A 21521-nucleotide genomic window follows, 5' to 3' on the forward strand; every position below is an offset into this window, starting at 1 on the left:
CATTCTACAGCTATGCAGATAAGAGCCTTGAAACAGGTTTAATTACACAGTGGAAAAGGAAACACATTGTTTGGATACCACTGCCGATCATAGTCAGATGTCTAACAGGAGATTCCAAAGTGTTGTTACTTTCAGATTATGGCTTGAAGCGTGTCAGAGCTGTCACGCCGCTGAGCCAGATTTAAGACAAAGATGAGAAGGTTGTTGAATATCTTCTCATGGGTGAATGCAAAGTGAAAGTAGAGGAAGAGAGGAGAGCAGGTGGAGGAAAAACAAGACACCTGTGTTTTGTTTTTTCTTTTATGGAGAAAATGTAGTTGCTGGTGTGATGTGTGGAGATTAAGGTTATATTCTTCCTCTGCTCTGAGAGATTTTGGTCTCTTCTGGTGGACTTTTGGCATTGGAAATAGGTGGATGTTTTGGGTCAAAGAAAGGATGGTCTCTGCCCTCACCTTCCCCCCTACTCCATTCTTCTTCCTTTCCTTAAACTGGAGTCAGGAGCACCCCTCAATGCAAAGGGGATCTCTTCCTGTTTGCCTGTCAGGCTCAGATATGGGTCATGGAACTATTGTCTTCCGACGCCTCTATTTCCCTAACAAACCGGTGAGAGAAAAACACTGACACTTTGAATGAGCGTGTTTGTGTTTGCATTGAAATATGGACTGTGTTTTATGCTCATACTAGAGTGGGTGGGTTTATGCGTTTGTGTGTTTGACAAAGAGCTGGGCTGGGCTGGAAGTGGCCATGCATGAATTAGACCTGCTTGTTCCTCTGTTTTCCTCCATTGTCCAGAGTCAACAGTGATCTGTCCCCCGTAGTCGGAAGCACCTGTCTCTGTTGCGCCGGACAAAGGGGGACGACCACCTGTTGTGTTTCACTGCACAGGGTTAACACAAGGTTAACTCATTCATAAATCTCTGAGCGGCTCTTGTGAAGCAGCGGTGTATAAAGCAGAAAGGAAACTGAAGCTGATCGTGATCGATAGAGATCAGTAGACATAACATAACATCATGAGATTGGATAAACCAGTTTCAAACGTACCGAGATGAGCCGATATGCCCTGATGGTCAATCAATGGCCTCTTTTACATGCACAGAGAAATTCTTTCTTGTAAGCCGATGCGTGTTCACCTTGTGAAATCATATTTGGAGGAAAAACACGCAGACAAGTTGCCAACTTATTTTGATATCAATCAGAGTTTTGCAACACAATAACCTTCACTTCTGGTTTCGCTGTTCATACTCACGAAGGACTCTGACTGACTTGATTATCATTTCCTTCCTCTTAAGTCTCTAAGAGTCTACTCCAAATGTACAAGGCAACTTATACATGAATCCATATTTTCATAATTACATCATAATATGTTTTGATATTGTATAGGCTTACTACTGCCACTTCTGTCTTCTGACCAAGTCATTGTTTTGCAAGTCACAAGTAAGTCTCAAGTCTTTGCATTCAAGTGGAAAGTCAAGTCATAAATCCTAAACTGCAGGTTTTTGTTTAATGTTTTGTTGACCACCACAGAGTATGCAAAAGAAATTATCTTTGGTATCTCTTTTTCCAACTGGTGCTCAGTAACTTAACATTTATTCTTCATGGTTTTTCTCCTGCAACTTGATTGGATGATGTCGGATTGGTTCAAACAAAGTGGATCTGGGGAATTAAGTGTCAACTTGTTGGGAAATCAATAATGGTAAATGAAGGGAAACAAATAGATTTGTGGTACAGTTTTTAAATAACATTTTAACTTTTTAATCTTTGGGCTTGGGGGAAGTATTTTCAAGTCAAAAGGCTCAAGTCCAAGTGAAGTCAAGAGTCTAACATACTAAACTAAGATGGTGAACATCATGCATGCTTTTATATTTTAAATTGTAGATACATAAATAACATGCTCTCCTCCTGTCCTATATGTCCATAGCTTTCTTAAGCAGACTAGCATAGAGAATCTGTTACACCTTTTAATGCTGAAACGTTTTGTCTGTGGACAGGAATATTCTGCTACTGGTTTGTTCATAGCAAAAGTGAGGAGTCTGGGTTGCATATAATGTAATGACACTAGCTTGCTCAGTGCAGAATAATGTGGCAACTTTTACACTAATATGCAATATCGCTTTTATTTTTCATCACAAACGCCATCATAAGCAATAAGGGATGGCCATGTTCCTTTTATGATCTCTCACCAGCTAAAAACTATCACAGTCCTTCAACTTAATAACAGTAGTGTAGTCCAAAGGGATCCCAACGCGACAAAACAATACACAAGCAATAATAAGGACGCTTTTAAATACAGAGATCACAGGGGACAGCTTCCTGCCTGTTTCTCTCATTCGGCTGTCATTAGCTGCCGGGGCCAGGATAACCGTCTCTGCTCTGTCCTGTCCTGTGTGTGATGTGGTGGAGGGTCAGTCCAACCTGGCCCCTCAGATGTCCTCAGACAACAGGATGTTATTGAGGATCCAGTCGGGGGAAATTACAGCGCGCGCGGAAGACGGATGTGATTGGTGCACAAATTATAGGAAATGCTAAATGCGTTTGTCATCAAGCATATACAGCACGTTTGCTCACTACGATAAAGTCGGTTCATGCTCGAGGCTGTGCCAGTTTCATTGATGCCCAGGTTTAAGGCAAAATACAGTGACTAATATACCTGACAAAAGAACAGCCATTAATTTGTGCAAACAAGTCCAATGTTGTCCAGCGGTGACTTCATTTCTGTCTGTTTCAGGATCTAATAAGGTTCTGTCAGTATCTATTCAGACGTACAGTCACGAATTCTTTCAGCAGAGAAAACACACGATAAGAGCGACAATGAGACCGAGTCAATCATCCGGAGGAGAAGGGAAGTTTGTCATTGTTTGTACTGATCATGTTGAAAAGGGAAAGAGAGCACTCAGGTTACCCAAAGCCAACTTGGTGAAAGAGGCGAGGATAAAAGGACAGTTTTACAAAAACACAACTTTCAGGTGTAGAGTGTCTTTGATTGCTCGTGCATGCAACGTGGCATATTTATACTGACGGGAAACCAATGGTGATTCTGGTAAAAAGAAAAGCGGATGCTTAAAATAGATCTCTATCTTTCAGTCAAAGCATTTTGTATCTGGCACTGTGTTTTCGTCCTCGTCTAACTTGTCAGGGCACTCTTTCCCACAACACTCCAACCTCAAGTCTTGCCAAAGACTGACAGTCACATTTCTAGACGCAGACTCTCACCTCAGACAACTAAAGGGACTTTCTTGTCTTAATTAGCCAGGGAAGAGCGAGATAAGAGGGAGAACAAAGCTGAAATCTAATGACACTGGTTTGTAATCAGGTAAAGTCTGCACTGTCTGCAGAAACAGGGCTGAAAAACACAAGTTTCCCCTTGTCATTACACAACACACAATGTGTGTCCATCATCTCTCCACATCTCCTCTCTTCATGTCTCTGTTGTGTCTTTGAACCTCACCTGCTTTGTTTTCTGGGTTTGTCCAAAAAAAGAAAGAACAGGAGGAGGGGATATGAAGGTATTGGTTGCGTGCAGACGGATATTACCCTTTTAAAAGCAAAACAAATATGTGTGTGTGCATGCCCTGTAATTTTGCTGTTGACATGTGCACTTACAGTGGGGATCTGGGACCCTGGTAATGACTGGGGCAGGTAACACTGGAGACAGGTGGAGGACAGTACCGTCTGACTGGTCCTAAAATAGAGAGAGTGTGTGAGTGTGTAAGAGTGTCAGACACAGACTGAGACATGCAGACAGACACAGTGGCACCTGGTGATGTCATTGATGTTGTCACTGAGGGGGTAGTAAAGTTCCTCTTTTATAATGGACATCATTCCTGAGTAGTCGACTCAAACCATTTAAACACACTGTATTGTTCTCCTATTGTGCTCTTGCTCAATGGGGAAACTACAATATTGCACGGGGCTCTCATCAACACACGGTCCATGAATGCAAGACGTATATATATATTAAAGGAATAGTTCAACATTTTGGTAAATTTGCATATTCATTTTTTTTCCAGACAGTTTGATAAGAAGATCAATATCACTATCATATTTGCCTATTAAAAAGGAAGCTGCAGCCACAAGACAGCCACAGTTTTAAAACAGATCATCTAATCAGTAACAAAACCACACGAAAACACAAGTTGCCATTTTGGTGAAGGCACATTGTAGCAGGGCTCATAAATGAAAAACATATATCCCACATATATAGCAAAATAATATATATATAACATTTTAAATATTTATATAAATATAGATAGAAAATAGTTTTTATCAATGTTAAGACTATATATTGGCAACATAATATGTCACATATATGTACATTCATGTATGTGTCATTTGTATATTGCACATATATATAAAATGTATATGGTGTTTATATATATATAAATTTGACCTATATGTAAAAAAAACATAAAAATAAATAAACCTACATATTTGTATGGGCTACACATACTGTATATGTCATATATGAAATTATTCCAATTTCTAATAGGTCTCATATACAGTTTGTACATATATGTTTTTACTTCATATGTAAGTTCTCTCCTCCCCATGTATGTTTATGCTAAGCTAAGCTAACTGTCTACATGATGCTGATAGCATTTTTGTCAGTGAAAACACTTGTATCTTCTTTTGTCATCATGATTGATGCAGCGATACTGCTTTTCTGAACAGGTTTCACTTAATTCTTTCTTTAAAAAGGTTTATTCAAAGAACACGCAGAAACAACTATCCAGGCGATCACTGTCTGTAACAATTACTATAGCGTAGGGGATCTGTGACGCTCGCACAAGATAAGGAGGCACACAGTATGGAATGTGCATGCATGAATACGCAAGCATATTGCATCAGCTCATATAGGGGTCACAGCTTGGGTCTTTATTTGGGATATCAAGGAGGAAGTTGTGTGTGTGTGTGTGTGTGTGTGAGAGAGAGAGTTAGGGGAAACTCTACCCCGTGCCACAGTGTGACAGCATAGATCAGGTTCACCTCTGTTTGTTCAGTGGCATTCCAGAAATATGGCAGGAATCTGAGAACAGCAAGCTGTCTGAGCTGAATCAACTCGCTGCTCCTGAGAGACAAATGGACAGAGAAAGAAAGAAATGCATTAAATTCCACAGTGTATGAGATCATTTCTTGTAACGTCATCACACTTAATAGTAGCATTTTTTTCTGGTAACGTCTTAAGCTCTGCAGAACATGTAAGAGAGTGTGTGTTCATGTTTGTGTTGGTGTGTACCAGTTTGTGTGCATCCTTCCCGGATGATGCGTCTCACTGCTGGTCATTATTACAGTCTGCCTTAGTAATCAAGAGGAAGACAAAACAATGCAAGGAGCCTTTTAATACAGTCAGGTGTGGCTCCTGGGGGTCGGACACTTCCTCTTTAAGAAGTCAGTCAATCTGGTGCTCGGTAGGAAAACCTTTAACTGAGGACATGAAGTTTTCAGATGACTGTAGTGCTGCAATTTGAGAAAAGTTGAGCAGATAATGGTAAAATATTGCATGTGTTTTAAGAGCAATAGTAATATGAGTTCTTTGGGTGGACAGTTTAAAAGTGCTTGGTCTCAGTGAAAAGGAATACCAGAAATGTTATTCATCAGTATTAATAGTCCGTTGAGAATGGCTGATAAAGAGGGCTGGTAGCACTGAAAGCAAGTGTGGGAAGAGGAAACACTTCACTCAAGACCAAATACCCAGAAAGGATGTTTGGTTTTGTTTTTTTTACGGTATGATGAAATGAAGGGTCAACCACAGTGGGTTGAGTTCTCAGGGCAGGATGGTGGTTCCAGTTAGCAACCAAACCAATGTGTGCACTTTCGTACGTGAGTTTTAAAATGTAAACATGTGTATTTGGTGTATGCTCATAATTTATGAACGGAAATAAACTTTAATATTCACATATTGCACATAATACATGCAGTATGTAGCTGTATGAAGATAGGTGTCCCGTGACAACTGAGAAAAAGCTATATGTTTTTTGTTAAACCACTGTGACTTTTACGTTTATGATTATTTCATGATCACAACCGAAAAAAAACTTTATCACAGGGCAATGTAAATGTGTCTCTGACACGGCTCACACAGTACACATAGAATAAAAACATACACAGGATGTTAAAAACACAATTTTTCCAACATTTGTGAAAAGCTGTCACATTATTATCAAGCAGAACTTCTTATGTAACTGTAATGAGAATGAACTGCAACAAAACTCAACTAACCATGCATATGGTTATTGTGACATGCGAGTCAATATACCTAAGCAATTATGTTTTTTTCCCCCCCATTTATGGCCATTATAACTGATTACTAGAGCAGAGTTAATCAGCTGCTGCTCGTTCAGTCGATCCAGAGCGAAGTTTGTGAACACGGCAGAGACAGAAATGATGCATGACAAATGTTCCAGACTGGAACGTGTTTCAATTACACTGCAGACTCTTCAACCTGACACCTGGACAGCCCTTGAGTTGTATGTTAAGTACATTTTCTTCCCTGCTGCTTCACAAGACTCACGACACTCTCTACCGATAATGATGACCAAGCAAAGGGGCTGATTTTGATTTATTTAATTTAAAACCTGAAGATGTAAGTCTCAAATTGAAGCCAAACTATAAAAAATAACATCCAATGTAATTGTTTCTTGGCCCTCTGGAAATACTGTCTATGCAGGTGTTGTCTATGTAAGCCCACGTGTGCATACGTCCTTGCTTTGTCGTCAGCGTTGGACATTACCTGTCACTCACAGGTTCCAGACGTCTACACTGTGGGTCAGCTGAGAGCAGTGATAGCGTTTTTTTTCCTCATCTCTGTGGGTGGTTTTGTCAGGAATTAAAAAGACATCTGTTGTGAAGTGCAGTAGCATTCCTCTTAGCCCTGAAACCACGATAATAACCCTTGGCCTGTCAACAGGAGATCATCCACCGGTTGAGGGGAGCCGGTTGGCAGACTAGGTGGGTGGTGGCTGTGGTGCGGTGCTGACACCTAAAGTGGAAAACAGGAGGGATAAAAAGATGGAGAGAGACAAGTTACATCACTGTTTTTTCTGCTCAAAATGCATTCATTAAGTTCATATTGTTCCTGTCATGTCAATAAAGTGGGTATGCGTGATTTCTCCACCACAAGAATATAGATTAGAGTGCTGCATGGTAAAGGAAATCACTTAAAGCTACATGAAATGGACGGAGAGGCTGACGGGGCTGACAGGTTGATAACAGCACAGCGTGGCAGGGGGGAAAAGTGAGGGTGACATGGGTCAGAGTACGGGGTCCGTGACAAGAAGATGGTTATTATAGAATTTGAAATATTTCTCTCTGAGTCAGCCGTTAAACTTTAAGAAAGGCAGAGGTGGAGGTTGCGTCAAGCATTTCAGCTGTAATGGGTTATAAAATGGGCTCAGCCATCTCTGCCAGAGATCATTGTCCTCATCCTCGGGGGAGGTGACGGGGAAGGAGTGGTTGCCTTTAGTCCCGCTGCGAGAAATGACCCCAGGCAGGTACAGACTCAAGCATGGAAATTACAGGGTTCAAGATACCTCAAAGGCAACCTTATTCTGTGTGCAAGCACTTCTCTGTATTCTGGTTTATTGACATTTACATTGCCAACTGTAAGATGCAAATTTCCCTTTCCTTATAAGTTATTGTTGAAGCAACTGTTCACAAAAACATATTCTTACTTTCCTCTCATGTCTAACCATACAGGTCGCTTAATTTTATTTGCCCAATTTTTGAGGAATGAGTGTGTGGAACTGAGTATGTGTAATTTTTTGTTTATGCCGTTTAAGGCATTTTCAACAGCAACCACATGTTCTTCTATAAGTATAAATATATATATTGATAAATATTGCCTCTGGCCTCTGCCCTGGATATTCCAAAGAACACACTATGTATTACAGTTTTCTGAGGGACTATTTCTTGGGTAGAAAGTAGTTTCACAGGAACATCATCTCTATTCAAAAATAAAAATAAATGTAGTGTATAAAGATATAATGTACTGTATATAATCGTTGTGAGAACAAAGCAGTGAATCAAAAAATAAAATGTTTAAACTAACTAAAACTAACAGCAAAATAAGAAGAAAAGACAAAATACAGGCAGACACAGACTCCACCACACATTTCTATTGGATCATAAGTGATTATTGAGAGGGATTCTTTTTGCATCAGTCTATACAATGTTTTTAGAAAATTCCTGCATATTAAATATTGTGAGCATCCCATAAGAAAGACCATTCAACTTCATAGTATCAGAGTGAAGACAGTAATGTCAGAAGCAGGTAACTCGAAATCTGGACAAGTCAAACCAAAACTATTTGTATGACCGGATACCACTAGGAGTAAGTGAGACTGTGAAATGTATGAAAGAAGAAATAGCACATATGCAGTATTCTCTTAGAAATGAAAAATTGAATTCATAAGAAATAAAATACCATATTGCTCAATTCAATACGCTTTAATACTACAGCCTTACTTAGTCTGGTATGACCAGTAGCCTATGGTGGCTTAATGGTAGATAATGTTATCAAACCAGTACGGAATCATGTCATTGCCAAGGCCATGCTGGCGAGAAACGGGAAACCGAGGCTTTCATACTGAGATTTTGAGGCACGTGAATAAACACTATCAGTGTGGTAAATCGCTAAATGATGTTGCGACAGTTACTGCTGATGGATAAGTTAGCTTGAGTGGGAGGCTGCTGCAGTAATACAGTCATACAGAAAAGTTATAACAGCATCAGGCTGTCGTCTCCAACTTAATCTCAGCCTAAAGATCAAACAGTTGACTAATAACAGGTTGATAATTTACTTGGACGGGGGAGGACTAAAGGGGCATGATGGCGATCGACCTTAATTTATTAAGATAACGCAAACGCTCAGGTTCAGGCAAGGTCGCAAATAATGATCAGACATGTCTATAAAACAGACGTTTGTTTAACAAGAAACAAATGCATACAAACTTCTCAAAATTACAATCCAAACACGTCAAATTGCATTGACATCTTCTGTTTTCCAGCCTCCAAAATGAGGGTGTGGCCTTGGCGATGACGCGATACCGGTCTGGTCTACACTGTTTTGTAACATTACGAGAACTCTTCTCTTGTCGTGCTACTATAACTGTGTTCAGACGGAATGTGACGCAAATTTCTGGTGAGTTCTGAGTTCAGTGAGAGGCTGAGTTAAACACAGACAAACTCCCAAAGACACTTCGGTGCGCTTGTTGCAAGGCCCCTTTTCAGCAAAAGTCTAGGCACTTCCTTGCTTCACTGGGCATCATGCACTTTTCGTTTCTGGGATTTTCTACAATGCTACCTAAAAAAAACTAAATGTCTGTCATTGTCAGTAAGTGAGCTTGTTTTTCTTGTCCGACATAGTAAATTACATTTCTCTTTGGGAGGTCATGTTCATGTCTCCATCCGCTCATCATCATCCTGTCATTCTAAGAATGTCATGTGAAATATCAGGTAGCCCGAGCCAACTACCAACTAATATATACCCACGCTCAAGCGCATCCACCCACACACATAACCAACGCTCCGAGCGCAATCTCGGCCCAGAGGCCTCTCTTCTCATAAGAAAAGTTCATGTTGTCGTTACGTGAATTACTCACGCGGCACATATGAGTAATAGATGTAGTAAAGAGAAGGTTCAGAGAGAGGGGCATTACAGAGGAAGAGGAGGTGAGCTGAATGGAAGGTGATGAATGAAATAGCTGAAGGCAAAAGAGAAAGAGCGAAACGGCGAGAGAGAGATAGAGAGAGAGGTGGATTTTAAATTACATGGTGGCTCATGTCAGCAGCCGTAATTAGCAGCTTGGTCAGGTGTGATGAGTGGGACAGGAAGCGTGAAGAGAAGGACAAAACAGAGGAACAGAGGAGAGTCTATGAGGAACAGAATCCACTTGACACATGGCGATGCAATATGAACTTCCCCGAAGTAAGAGAAAGTGAATGAGAACAGTGCGCATGGCAAGTTCATGACTACGAAGGGAAGTCAGCTCACAGATACGTGCTGTCCTCAGTATGTCGCGTGTCAAGTCGCGTGGATGACAAGTCTGAAAGTTCAGACAATTCTTCAGCTGGCTGGCGGCGTGCCAAGTTAAATGTTGCCTTTGGAGAAAAGAACAAGGGGGGGAGCAGAGCGGGGTGAAAACCGGGCTACACATCAACTTACAGCATGACACAAGTATCAACACATTGTGGATCTCACCCCCACTGAGCAGTGCAGTACAACAGGACAGCTGAGTCTCCGGAGAGGGAGAACACACCCGTAACAGTATTCCGTTCATTTCTTTCAGCTCAGCATTTTCTTGTAGAATATATTTTTTTAATGGTTGGATACATATTTCTCCTTCCCAGGGCGTCAAATACCAAGGCTTTGTCACGGCCATCGGCGTTCACTACCGCCGCACAAGGCGCGCTTGAGCACCGGTATGAGACGCACCGACCTTTCCATTAACTACAATGTAAACCCATCTGCGGCAACAGCAAATGCTTCAAGAATGTGCGCCGGGAGTGTGGTGACGTAGTTTAAAGAGTGAAAGAGACACACCGGGCAGGTGGGAGGGGAGGTGGATGGGTCCAACAAACACAAGTCTTTCATCGAAGAGACCGCTTTTCATGTCCCGTGCGTCACGTTACAATCAGCTGTTTCATTTGTGTCCCGTGTTCACAACGTTCAGTGTCATTTTCACTGTACAAATGTAGTAGTTTAAGAACCGACCATGTTGTTGTTTCCCAAATCTAACTGTAGTGGTTTTGTTGCCTAATCCTAAAGTGACGCTAATGGTAACTATAGTGTTTTTGATGCCAAAAATAAAGTGACGCCAGGGGCATGACGCCAAGGAAGGGGAGTGACGCCAAGGGGCGTGACATAGCAGCGGTATATGACGAGTTGGGATGAGAGTGCGTTGCATATGATGAGCACAAACACAATAAGGACTTTTTGAAATATAAGAATGATGCCAAATGAGTTTGGATAAGAGTCAAACAAACTCTGGAAGGAAGACAAAAAAAGAGGTAAAAAGCAGAGAATCATATCTTGTTATTATTGTCAATAGAAAGAAGATTGATCAGATTAATCATCATCAAACTATTTTGATAATCGGTTAATTGTTTATGTCAATTAGAAGCAAAAAAAGGCCAAACATTTGATATTACCAGGTTGGCAAATGTGAGAATTTGCTGCTTTTCTTGATAGTTTTAACTTGTGCTCTAGGATATTGTGATGTTTTATCGGCCAAACAATTAAGTGAGAAAAGAATCGGCAGATAAATCGATAACAAAAGAGATTTTAAGTTGCGGTTCAATTTTAACCAAAAGTTGTTGTCATCTATACTTGTGTTGTCAAAAATATCAAAGTATCGATACATATCAATACTGAATATTTGAAACAGTTTCAATACTCATTTTCTGCAGTATTGATACACGGGTATGAGCTGCACCACATCTTTTATAAAAATAAAAACTGTTATGCCTGCAATGTCAAATGGTATCAAATATCAATATTTTTCAAGGTATTGTATCAAAGTTAGAAATTCCAGTATTGTAACACTAATCTATCCTCTATTTGTTGTTTTAAAAGAGACTTTTTGTGGTATATTCATGCTCCAAAATTGCACAGTTATCAATTATTACTCTGACAAAAAGAAAATATCAAGACTTTTGGTTAGTTTCACATACATCTGTTTTATCTCGGTGGAGCTCAACATTAGCCTGTATCGGTATCAGCGAGTCAAACAGGCAACACTGACACATACTGCAGAGTGGAAATATTTCAGTCTGCAGCTGTTGCTGTGATGAACAGTTGGATATTAAATGTCTACATATTCAAGACGTGTCACTTTACAAACTGCATTTTAAACTGACCATCTTATTGAGCTGCAGAAGACACAAGAAATGTGCCTTTTTAAAAACCACTGCGATGGAAGATTTAAGTGTCAAGATCAAGAGTTGTCATTTCAGGAACTGTCTTGGTGTCTATGTGGTTTATGGTGTGACAATATGGCGTGATGCTTTAAAACCATGTACGCAAACAAGGTCTCCTGTGACAAATTAAAACTTTCCGAAGCTTGCTTCAAACTACACCAAACACCAAAATGACCTCATCTCCTCTGTGCTGATCTCTTGACTTCCAAACACAACGCAGGTAAGCTTTCCTCTCTCTCTCAAAGATGGAGTGGGTGACTGTCAGAAAATGAAGATGTATTTGTCTGATCCGGACATAGCTGTGTGACAGGACAGCCAGTCCACCCCCCTGGAGAAAGCCTCACGCCCCGGGGCAAGAGAGTGAGACACACACACACACACACACACACACACACACACACACAAACACTCTCCAAGGAGGAGTCATGGGGCAAAAGGGGAGGAGGGGGAGGGAGCAGAAGAGGAAAAGGGAGTGTATTTCTCTCACCTTCCCTCCTCCCATGCAAGAAGCAAGAGGAAGAGTCACACACTCGAGTGTTCAGTTGCGGGTCAGTCACACGCAGGTACACAGGATACTGAGGTTGGCTGAGAGACTACAAGATAGAGAGACAGAGAGGACAAGAGACAGAGGACAGACACTGGTTGCTCATAGACACTCAGGGAGGGCACTGACAGCCTGACATATGTGTGGCTCCTCTCAAGGCTTCACAGTAAGTGTGCATCCTTCTCAAATCATCTTATTGATACTAGATTTTGTGTTAATTGTTCTATATTTAACATTTTTTACTTATTCTTTTTTTTTTTTTGCATTACACAATGTCAAAGTAAGATAAAAGAGTGCTTTCTAGAGTCAACCTGTTACATGCTGACTGCGAGCCCCCACAGCTGTGCGCCTTTTGACTCATGTCATGATTTTCACAATATATTTACTGCTGTGTCACCGGGTTTGACGGTTTCGGAGTGAGATGTCACGCTGCCAGTGACAGTCATTCCGTGTCAGCTGTGGTGACCACACTTGAGAGAAAAACAGGGTGAAACGTCGACCATATAAATCTCATCTCTCTGCACTTTTTAATCTGCCTTCCTTTTATTTCCCTCCCTGAGAATAAGATGAGATATTGCGTTATTGCAGCATGTGTGAATATATATGTCAGATTACTGTGTGAGTTTGAAGGATTTTTGATTGATTAACACAACTTTTTAAAGAAAAAACATCAAAAGGGGAATGACAGTCTTTCCATTTAGGCAGGCAAACGATTTGTTTATATGTAATTGTGCAGGAATTGTATGCCATAAAAGCTTCACCCCAAGTTTTGAGTTGACTTCAGGAGCTCACATGAATGCTCACCAACTATTACCAACCACAGATCTTATCTATCGCTATTTCAGAACCTGAAAAAGGAAGTTCTGAGCGGGCACGTATGAGCATTGTCTTTTAATCACACGTCTCCTATCTTCTTCTCTTTCAATATTACACCATTTCATCCTATCAGTCGGGGCACTTTGACCACAATCTTCTTGAGAATAGACACTAGGGGACAGACAGAGAGAAAGGGACTGGCCGAGAGCCAAGTCCGAGTCAGTTCAGAGGAAGTCTGGTTGATTCACTGGGAGAGCTGATTTCCTTGTGAAAGTGGTCCTGCTCCGGGGGCTGACGTGCACAGGAACCTCCCTCATAGCCCAGGGGTTGTGATTCGGAGAGTCACAGGATGTATGGGACAGTGGGGGCAATGGGGCAGCGAGCACGAAGGTTCCACTTTGAAGTTTGTTTGTCCGGTAGCAGCAGCTGATGGGAAAGTTTTTTCCCCGCCACCTCCTCAACATCCCCGACTTGCTCTGTGTCACATCTCGCACTCTGGAATCTAATTTTAGCTCCATTCAAAACTTGACTTCCCTTGGTATTCCAGCTGTTGTTTGTATTGTCTGTGTTTTTTCCCTCATATTGTGACATAAAAGGAAAAAGGTAAAAGGAAATAAGTGTCACTCCCATTGCCAGAATCGTGTTTTTTTTTTTAGATATGGAATGATTTGACTTTATGTCTCTTCTATCTTTCCTGCAGGCCTCCTCTCAGTGCACCACAGCCATGTTAACCTCAGAAAGCTCACCGCAAAGCACAGGGGTCATCGCAGCAGCGGCGGCGATGTCAGATACACAGGACGCAGACATGACCTCGTGGAGCGAGGCGAACTTTGAGGAGAAGTGCACTTATATCGTGAAGGACCAACTTCTGGAGGAAGAGTCCGAAAGCAACGGCAAGACGCGAGCCGAGAGGTCCTTACCAAGAAACCTGGCCTTGAAACGCTGCCGCAACTCCGCAGAGGTACGCAGCAAAGCACATCTTCCTCGTCTGTGTGTTATAGGGGTGTAAGAAAATATCGAAATTGAGTATCACGATATTGTGTTTTGTGATACTGTGAAACTTCTCACAAACTTCTTCACAAACTCAGATTTTATGGTGGTGTGTTCTTTATATTATGACAGTTTTCCTAAAATTAGATTTATATATCGCCTTGCTTATAGTATCACAATATTGCAATATATTGAATTGTAACCCCTGTATCATGATACGTATTGTATCGCCATATTCTTGCCAATACACAGCCCTAGTGTGTTATTCAAATTGTTTAAGAAAGTGGAGTTTTAAGGACAAAACTAAAGCAGGAAAATGATGCAGAATCATACATCTAAGTGGTATGTAAGCATCAGTTGTTTATGTTTTCTGTAACTGCCGACTTCTTGCGTCACACCGACATCCTTCCATCCACTCATCCATCCTCAGGCGGGAAGTACTTGACATGTTGTTGTCTAATTTCAGTCTTTCCTCTCCACTCTGGATGTGTTGAGTTAAAGCCGGAGAAAGGCGAGCCCCTCAGCACACAGCCTGAGGTCTCTGTGATTAGTAGCTACCTCAGATTCACAACCCTTTGTCCCGGCACACAATTACACCGTAAAGCAGAGCACCAACCTTATGGGTAACACCATAAATTATCTTCTGGATTAAGTGTGTGGCAGTTACGGTGGATTAAAAAGTGGAGGATGGTTTATGCTTAACTGGACTGAGTAGGAAATGCAGATAAATACATGACAAAGGATTAAGAAAAGGAAACATTAGGGTTTCCTTACGCAAGATTAGGGTTGAGCCGTTGATGAAAGATGGTTGTCAGGTGAGATCAGAGGAAGTAGCCTGGGCGTCTGCAGCAAAATACCTGTAGCACCACTTGGACCTTCTAATAAGGTCTGTCTGGAGTCTGGCTGACACCAAAGAGCAGGATACGTTACAGTAATCTGTGACACAAGGGCACCTCAAATGGAGCAGTCTGACAAAGCGAGGGTAAAACTAGCTGATAAACTCTATGGCTGAGCATGTAGAGGTTGATACACGGTGCCAGTATTGCTCCGAGATGAAAGAGAGACTACATTACCATCGCTTCAGGGGGGGTTTGGACACGGAGCTCAAAGTGCAGTTGACTGGCCGGGGTGTGTCCGTGACACCTTATCCTCTCTCCCACACCCTGGAGGCTCGATACAGAGAGGGTGAGTTTCACACCTGGAGGTAGCAGAACAAGAGTGGTGGTGAAATTTTAATATGGTGGAGAAACTAAAGATAACGTGGGCGATTGGCTGATGAAATATTCAGCATGTGAAGGAGCGGACACGTTCTGTCACAGCCCAGCTCATTTTCTCTCGGGGGAAGATTTGTCATGACAGCAGATTTATATCAGTAAGAACAGCTTGTTTTTCTGGATAATTTTCCAGTGAATTGACCTGATACTTTTTGTTAATCACCAAGAAACCAAGCAAAGGGTGGAGAGTCAGATAAGAAGGACTGCACATCCCTCTAATTAGGATTTTTTTTCAGCTCCGAGTGCATCCGGCTGCTCGCTCAGGCCTCCAATTTGTGACTGTCGTTTGATGATTTCATGTCCTCCTTGTTGGACAGGTGCTCGGGGTGACCAGCAAGGAGCTGATTCCTAAGGGGACACGTTTTGGCCCTCTAGTGGGGGAGAGCTACACGGACGAAACGCTGCTGAAAAACGGCGCCGACAGGAAGTACTTCTGGAGGGTAAGTGAGCTGCATGTGAGCTTCGTGTTTTTTCAAAAAACGTTCACATCCTGTATCTCCATCTGGAGACGCTGCTGTGGCACAAGTTAGCAGTTGTGGTCAACATCTGACATCCTGTGAGAGTATGACTCGGGTCTACCTATGCTTGGGTACCTTTAAAAGCTGTTGGATGAGATGGGGTTTAAATATGCAAGCACTGTAAATATGTTTGCCAGTTCCTTTGCATTGCTGCCTGAGGTCACACACACACACACACACACGCACACACAGCTGTTTGGTTTCAGTGACGCAGCGGTTCTCCTCTCTCTCTCTCCGCTTCTCTCGGCAGCGGCGGCGCTGCCAGTAAACACACCATACACTTCTACAGACTCATAAACTCTCGCACTGACTAAGCGAGGAAGTGGCTTTGAGCCTGAGATTACTTCCATTACACACAAGCGCCTGTGTGTAATTCTTTAGTTTAGAGTCAGCAGCCTTGAAATCATGCAACCCCCGACCAAAACTTGCAACAGCCATAACACAGACGGTGTGTTAACATTACAGCCATGACTCAGGTGACAGCACAGCTTCAAAGAACAGTTGCATCAGCTTAAAAGAGATGGAGGGATAACTCTTTAAGTGAGCTGAATTTAGATTGCTTTTTAAAACTACAGCAATACGTCACCACAAAGGCGATAGGTGAGAGTCTTAGTGGGCGAGATAGTATTCCCAATACTACAATCCAGTCATACGGTGAAATTCTCATTCAGTGCTGCTTTCGTAACTCTAGATGACTTGGCACAGCAGCTGAAAGTACATACAGTATTTACCATAAAGGCATCAGGAAACTTGTGACATCATGGTTTCGGATTCAGACCAGAGATGTCATCATCTGCTGACGTATCTCTCTCGTCTTGTTATATCTCATAGGTCTTCTCGGAGGGGCGTTTGCACCACATCCTGGACGGTTTGAACGAGGAGCGGAGCAACTGGATGCGTTACGTCAATCCGACCTGCGCCGTGGAGGAGCAGAACCTCGTGGCCTGCCAGAGCGGTTTGGACGTCTACTTCTACACCATCAAACCGCTGCAGCCGGGCCAGGAGCTCCTCGTGTGGTACTGCTCTGAATTCGCCCAGCGCTGCAACTACCCTCCGCTGGGCCAACTGGCGATTGACAGTATTGGTAAGTGTCAGAGTAGTATCTTATTTTAGGATGATGCAAGGACCTTAAAATGACCTGTGATTGGCCAAAAATAGATTTTTTAAAGCTTGAAAACAGAGCCATGAGGAGGTGCAGAAGTCTAGTTATCTCTCAGAACACTTGAATTACAATCTGCTGAAAGGTTATTATGGAATTTTTGCCCAATGATGCCAAAAATATTCTGCCTGCTGCCGCTTTAAGTTAACAAGAACCCTTCCTGTGCCCACGCTTTGAGACACATCTGTTATTGTGGAGTAACAATCAAAGCGCCGGCCGACTGACACACTCTTTGTTTGCGTGTTTAAGAAGTTACTCAGTCCCACCCACGGCCCTTTTGTCAAAGCAGGACACAAAGGAGGAGAGTAGAGTCCTGAAAGCAGAGCTGGTGTGTCTCTAGGTATAGCCACAGTTACCTGCGTAACACGAGACCAATTTCAGGACTTTAGGCAATGTTTCAGTTTCCCTTTTTTAACTCCACATAGAAACACAGCTGGGAGCTTCCCTGACACACAAAGCATTTCATTCACAAACACAAAGAGTGCTGGCAGAGAGGCTGCGTGCACGCACCAAAATACTCATTTACACGCACGCTCACACACACTGGAGGCAGCCTGAGGGTGCTGACAGCATTCTGGCACGACTCCTCTTATTTATTTGGCTCTTAAGGAGGAAGAGAGGTAGGAACCGCTCCAGTGACTACTTGAACTTCCTGACAAGACGACCCGCTGACAGATTGATATCTCTCTCAGTGTCGGCTGTTTGTTTGCTAAGAGCTGGCCTCTCAGAGGAGAGAGAGGGGGGTGGGAGGGTAACACGGGGGAGCACACAGTAGATAAGGGTCGCTCTGTGTTTGTGTGGGTTGATTGTGTCCAGGAGTAGGTGAAATGTGCGTGCATACTTCTGTTATTTTGTCTTCCTCTGTTTGTCAGCTCCTTCGTCTGTGCGGGTGTAAGCCAGTAAAGCAGCTCTCCTCGTGACTTCCTAAGTGGAAGGATTTACTCAGAGGAATTACAGATTTGGATGCAGATTTCATAAAGTTGACCTGTGTGTAGACTTAAAAATAAATAAATATTATTCATCGGTCAGTTGATGTGTTGGCGGGGATATTTTCCACTCCGTCAAGCATCTTTTAGGATTATTTATGTCTGGGTGAAATCTGTGGTTCATCAGTCATTTTCAGATAAAAAAGTAGTTGCTCATCATGTGTTATCCTGTCCTGCTTGGGGTGGAAAATACTGACCGGTGCTCTAATGCAAATAACATATTGTACCCACCAACTCCATGTTATCTGTATCCTGATCAGACGCCTATTGTTTCACATGTGGTGTCCACTTTCATAGAGTGCTAGGGCAAGTCTGGGAGAGGGTGCACACACATCTTATAAAAACACACACACAGCTTTGGACCAGAGCAGGAGCCTTTAAGAGTAAAGATACTAGAGATGTTCCAATACCATTCTTTTCCTTCCTGATAACAATTTCGATACCTGAACTTGCGGTATCGGCCGATACCAAGTACTGATTTGATACCAGCGTGATAAAAAAAGTAGAAATAATAAAAATATTAATAAATAATAATAATAATAATAATAATAATAATAATAATAATAATAATGATAATAACGTTATTATTATCATTATTATTATTATTATTATTATTATAATATTACATGGACGTGATATGTTTACTGTAGGTATTAATTTGATGTATGGCCTGGCTCAGGCTAAACCCTTTTTTTCTGGGTTAATAAATTACGGTATCAGGTCGGTGCATAGACTGGCGTTCTCACCGATACCCAATCCTGAATTTTGGGCGGTATCGGACGCATTCATGATACCGGTATCGGTATCGGAACAACTTTAAAAGATACACATTGATTTCAACAAGGAAAATGTCATGGGTGTATGTCACTCAACTGAATGATGATACTGTTGCTGGAAGTCAAAGTTTCTGATGTCATTTCTCCATTTAATTTTCTGTCAAGCTAAGGAGAAGACAACAGGGAAACGAGGACACAGCGTCTCTGAAATCCTCCGAGACGAGCCTTCCAAATCCCCGACTACCTGCCCCAGACGTCTGGATGGTCCCTCGTCTCGTCAGACCAACCTCCCGGTAGTTTTTCCCATGTGTCCCCGTGTTGTCTACCCAATCCAGCCCCACTCAGAACCTATCCACGGCCATAGATATGCACCGCTGCCATCCTGTAGCCCTCCAGCTGCCAAAAGACCAGCTCTAAGTGTTCCCTCTAGTTTGCACTTCACCTATCAGCACAGTCAAGGTCCCGCTGTAGCCAAACCTTACCAAGAGCCTGATCGAGTTCATCCTGCTCTGAGGCATTCTCCCTATCTACTGCCTCACTACTCACTCGGCCTTAACAGCATTCTACCTCATTCATACCCGTTCTACAGAGATCGACTGAAACCTCACTTCACACATTTACTGCCTTTCGAAGGCTACGCACACTTCATCCATCCTCAGGCCAACGCACACAAAGACTTGACATTTGCACTATCCAACACAAACAAACAAGACCTCATTCTTTCACCAACCAGTGAGCACAGAGACAACAAGGACCTCATGTCGGAAAGGACAAACTACCTCAGGATCCCCTCAGATGACCTCAAACACTCTCCTCCCAGCAGTGACCTCACTAGACCCGCAACATCCAGCGCCTCATCCATGGTCACCTCATTCCGCAGAGCACTGCCTTCTCTTTCGCCTGGAGGGTGCTCACCACCAGTGGGCATGGCCGTCTTTTCAGACCGCCTCCCTTCCAAACCCACGTCTGCCACTCGGAGCAATACTGAGGATGCAGTGGACCTCAGGAAGATCAAACGAGGGGGGCAGATTATTGGTTACAAGACCCTGTCTTACCCCCTCACCAGGCAGAACGGAAAGATCCGGTATGAGTGCAACGTCTGTGGAAAGGTCTTCGGGCAGCTGTCCAACCTCAAGGTTAGTTCCTCCTCTGACATTAAAAGTAGCTAGAGAATATTAGAATTTACCAGGTTTCTTGAGTTTGATAGGATAAATAAATGTAAATACTCATCTCTGACATGCTGTCCTCAGGTCCATCTGCGAGTGCACAGCGGAGAGCGTCCCTTCAGGTGTCAGACCTGCAATAAGACCTTCACTCAGCTGGCCCACCTGCAGAAACACTACCTGGTTCACACTGGAGAGAAACCTCACGAGTGCAAGGTATGACTACATCTTAAATTAAAGAAATGGTTTGATATTTTACTTAACTAAAAACTTAACTAAGTGGTTCAAAACATAACGCTGCATTCAGATTTACAACTTGTTAGAACATTTTAAGTTTCGCTGTCACTTTTAACAACGTAGTAGGCATAATAGGCTCCTATTGACACACATCTATGGTGCTTATAGCAACCAATAACGCCTATTTAATGTCTTGATAGCAGTTGAATCGAGAGCACTGTGACTGTGATTCTAAAACATATTCTCCTTGGCTCTGTTTCGACACAGGTGTGCCATAAGCGATTCAGCAGCACTAGCAACTTGAAGACCCACCAGCGGCTGCACTCAGGTGAGAGGCCTTACCAGTGCAAGCTCTGCCCTGCCCGCTTCACTCAATTTGTCCACCTCAAGCTCCACAAACGCCTCCACACCGGGGAACGACCTCACCGGTGTCCCTGCTGCCCCTGTGCCTATCTCCACTACTGCAGCCTCCAGGTGCACCTCCGAGGCTTCTGCCCTCTCTCCCCCTCAGCCACCCACAGACACTCGCCGGAGGAGCTGCACCGAGTCAACGCCGAGATCGAGATGTTCGATATGAGCGAGGCGGCGGAGCAGCTCGAGGCCATGGCTACAGAGGCCGAGATGGACAAAGGGGATGTTATCGACCTGATAAAGAAGATGGAGACCTCGGGCCACCACAGTGAAGGGGAAGGGGAGACTGAGCTGAGCATCTACAAATCAGCAAAGGAGTGCTCTGCCGTTCAGCTGCACCGCAGCCCTCTACCTCTGCATTCAACCAGCATCAAGCTGGAGTCAGGCTGCATATCAGAGCCCTAAAACAGCCTTGCTAATCCAGCCATATAATCCTTACAGGTCAACTCAGCAGCTGTCTGTTACTGCCCTATTTGAAGTAAAGCCTTATCTCAATCATGGATTGCCTAGCCTATACTCTACACAGGCTGTAGCGTGTGAGGAATCAAGACTCTACCAGCATGGCCTGGGACCAGAGACTTGATCGATGTAATGTATATGTTAATTTATTCTGTTGCTAACATTAATCTATACAAACAGAGAATTTATGTCTTTTTTGTATCTCTGAAACATCTTCATGGACCAACAACTAAACATTTGATTTTGCATCAACAAAGTTTGTGGTTCACTGTGTG

General features: G+C 42.8%; 1 protein-coding gene and 1 long non-coding RNA gene across 4 annotated transcripts; one reads left to right on the plus strand and one right to left on the minus strand.

The window, feature by feature from the left end:
- Window positions 1-4862: 4862 nt before the first annotated feature.
- On the minus strand, window positions 4863-15809 carry LOC119476652. Of its 3 annotated transcripts, XR_005204060.1 has the most exons (6): window positions 15337-15809; window positions 15038-15166; window positions 12401-12506; window positions 6728-6976; window positions 5234-5421; window positions 4863-5065 (listed from the first exon to the last, which is right to left on the minus strand). It is a non-coding gene; the product is annotated as an uncharacterized LOC119476652 (long non-coding RNA). The 3 variants fall into 3 exon arrangements; XR_005204059.1 differs by lacking the exon at window positions 15038-15166; XR_005204058.1 differs by lacking the exon at window positions 15337-15809 and having other exon boundaries at window positions 15038-15326.
- prdm1c (PR domain containing 1c, with ZNF domain) lies at window positions 12424-21502 on the plus strand. Its single transcript, XM_037750018.1, has 7 exons — window positions 12424-12623; window positions 13974-14234; window positions 15855-15977; window positions 16887-17139; window positions 19142-20112; window positions 20227-20355; window positions 20644-21502. The coding sequence occupies exons 1-7, from the start codon at window positions 12597-12599 to the stop codon at window positions 21190-21192; spliced, it is 2313 nt and encodes a 770-aa protein (XP_037605946.1). The 5' UTR covers window positions 12424-12596; the 3' UTR covers window positions 21193-21502.
- The last annotated feature ends 19 nt before the right edge of the window (window positions 21503-21521 follow it).

Source organism: Sebastes umbrosus, chromosome 18 (genome assembly GCF_015220745.1).
Source record: "Sebastes umbrosus isolate fSebUmb1 chromosome 18, fSebUmb1.pri, whole genome shotgun sequence".
Classification (NCBI taxonomy): Eukaryota; Metazoa; Chordata; class Actinopteri; order Perciformes; family Sebastidae; genus Sebastes; species Sebastes umbrosus.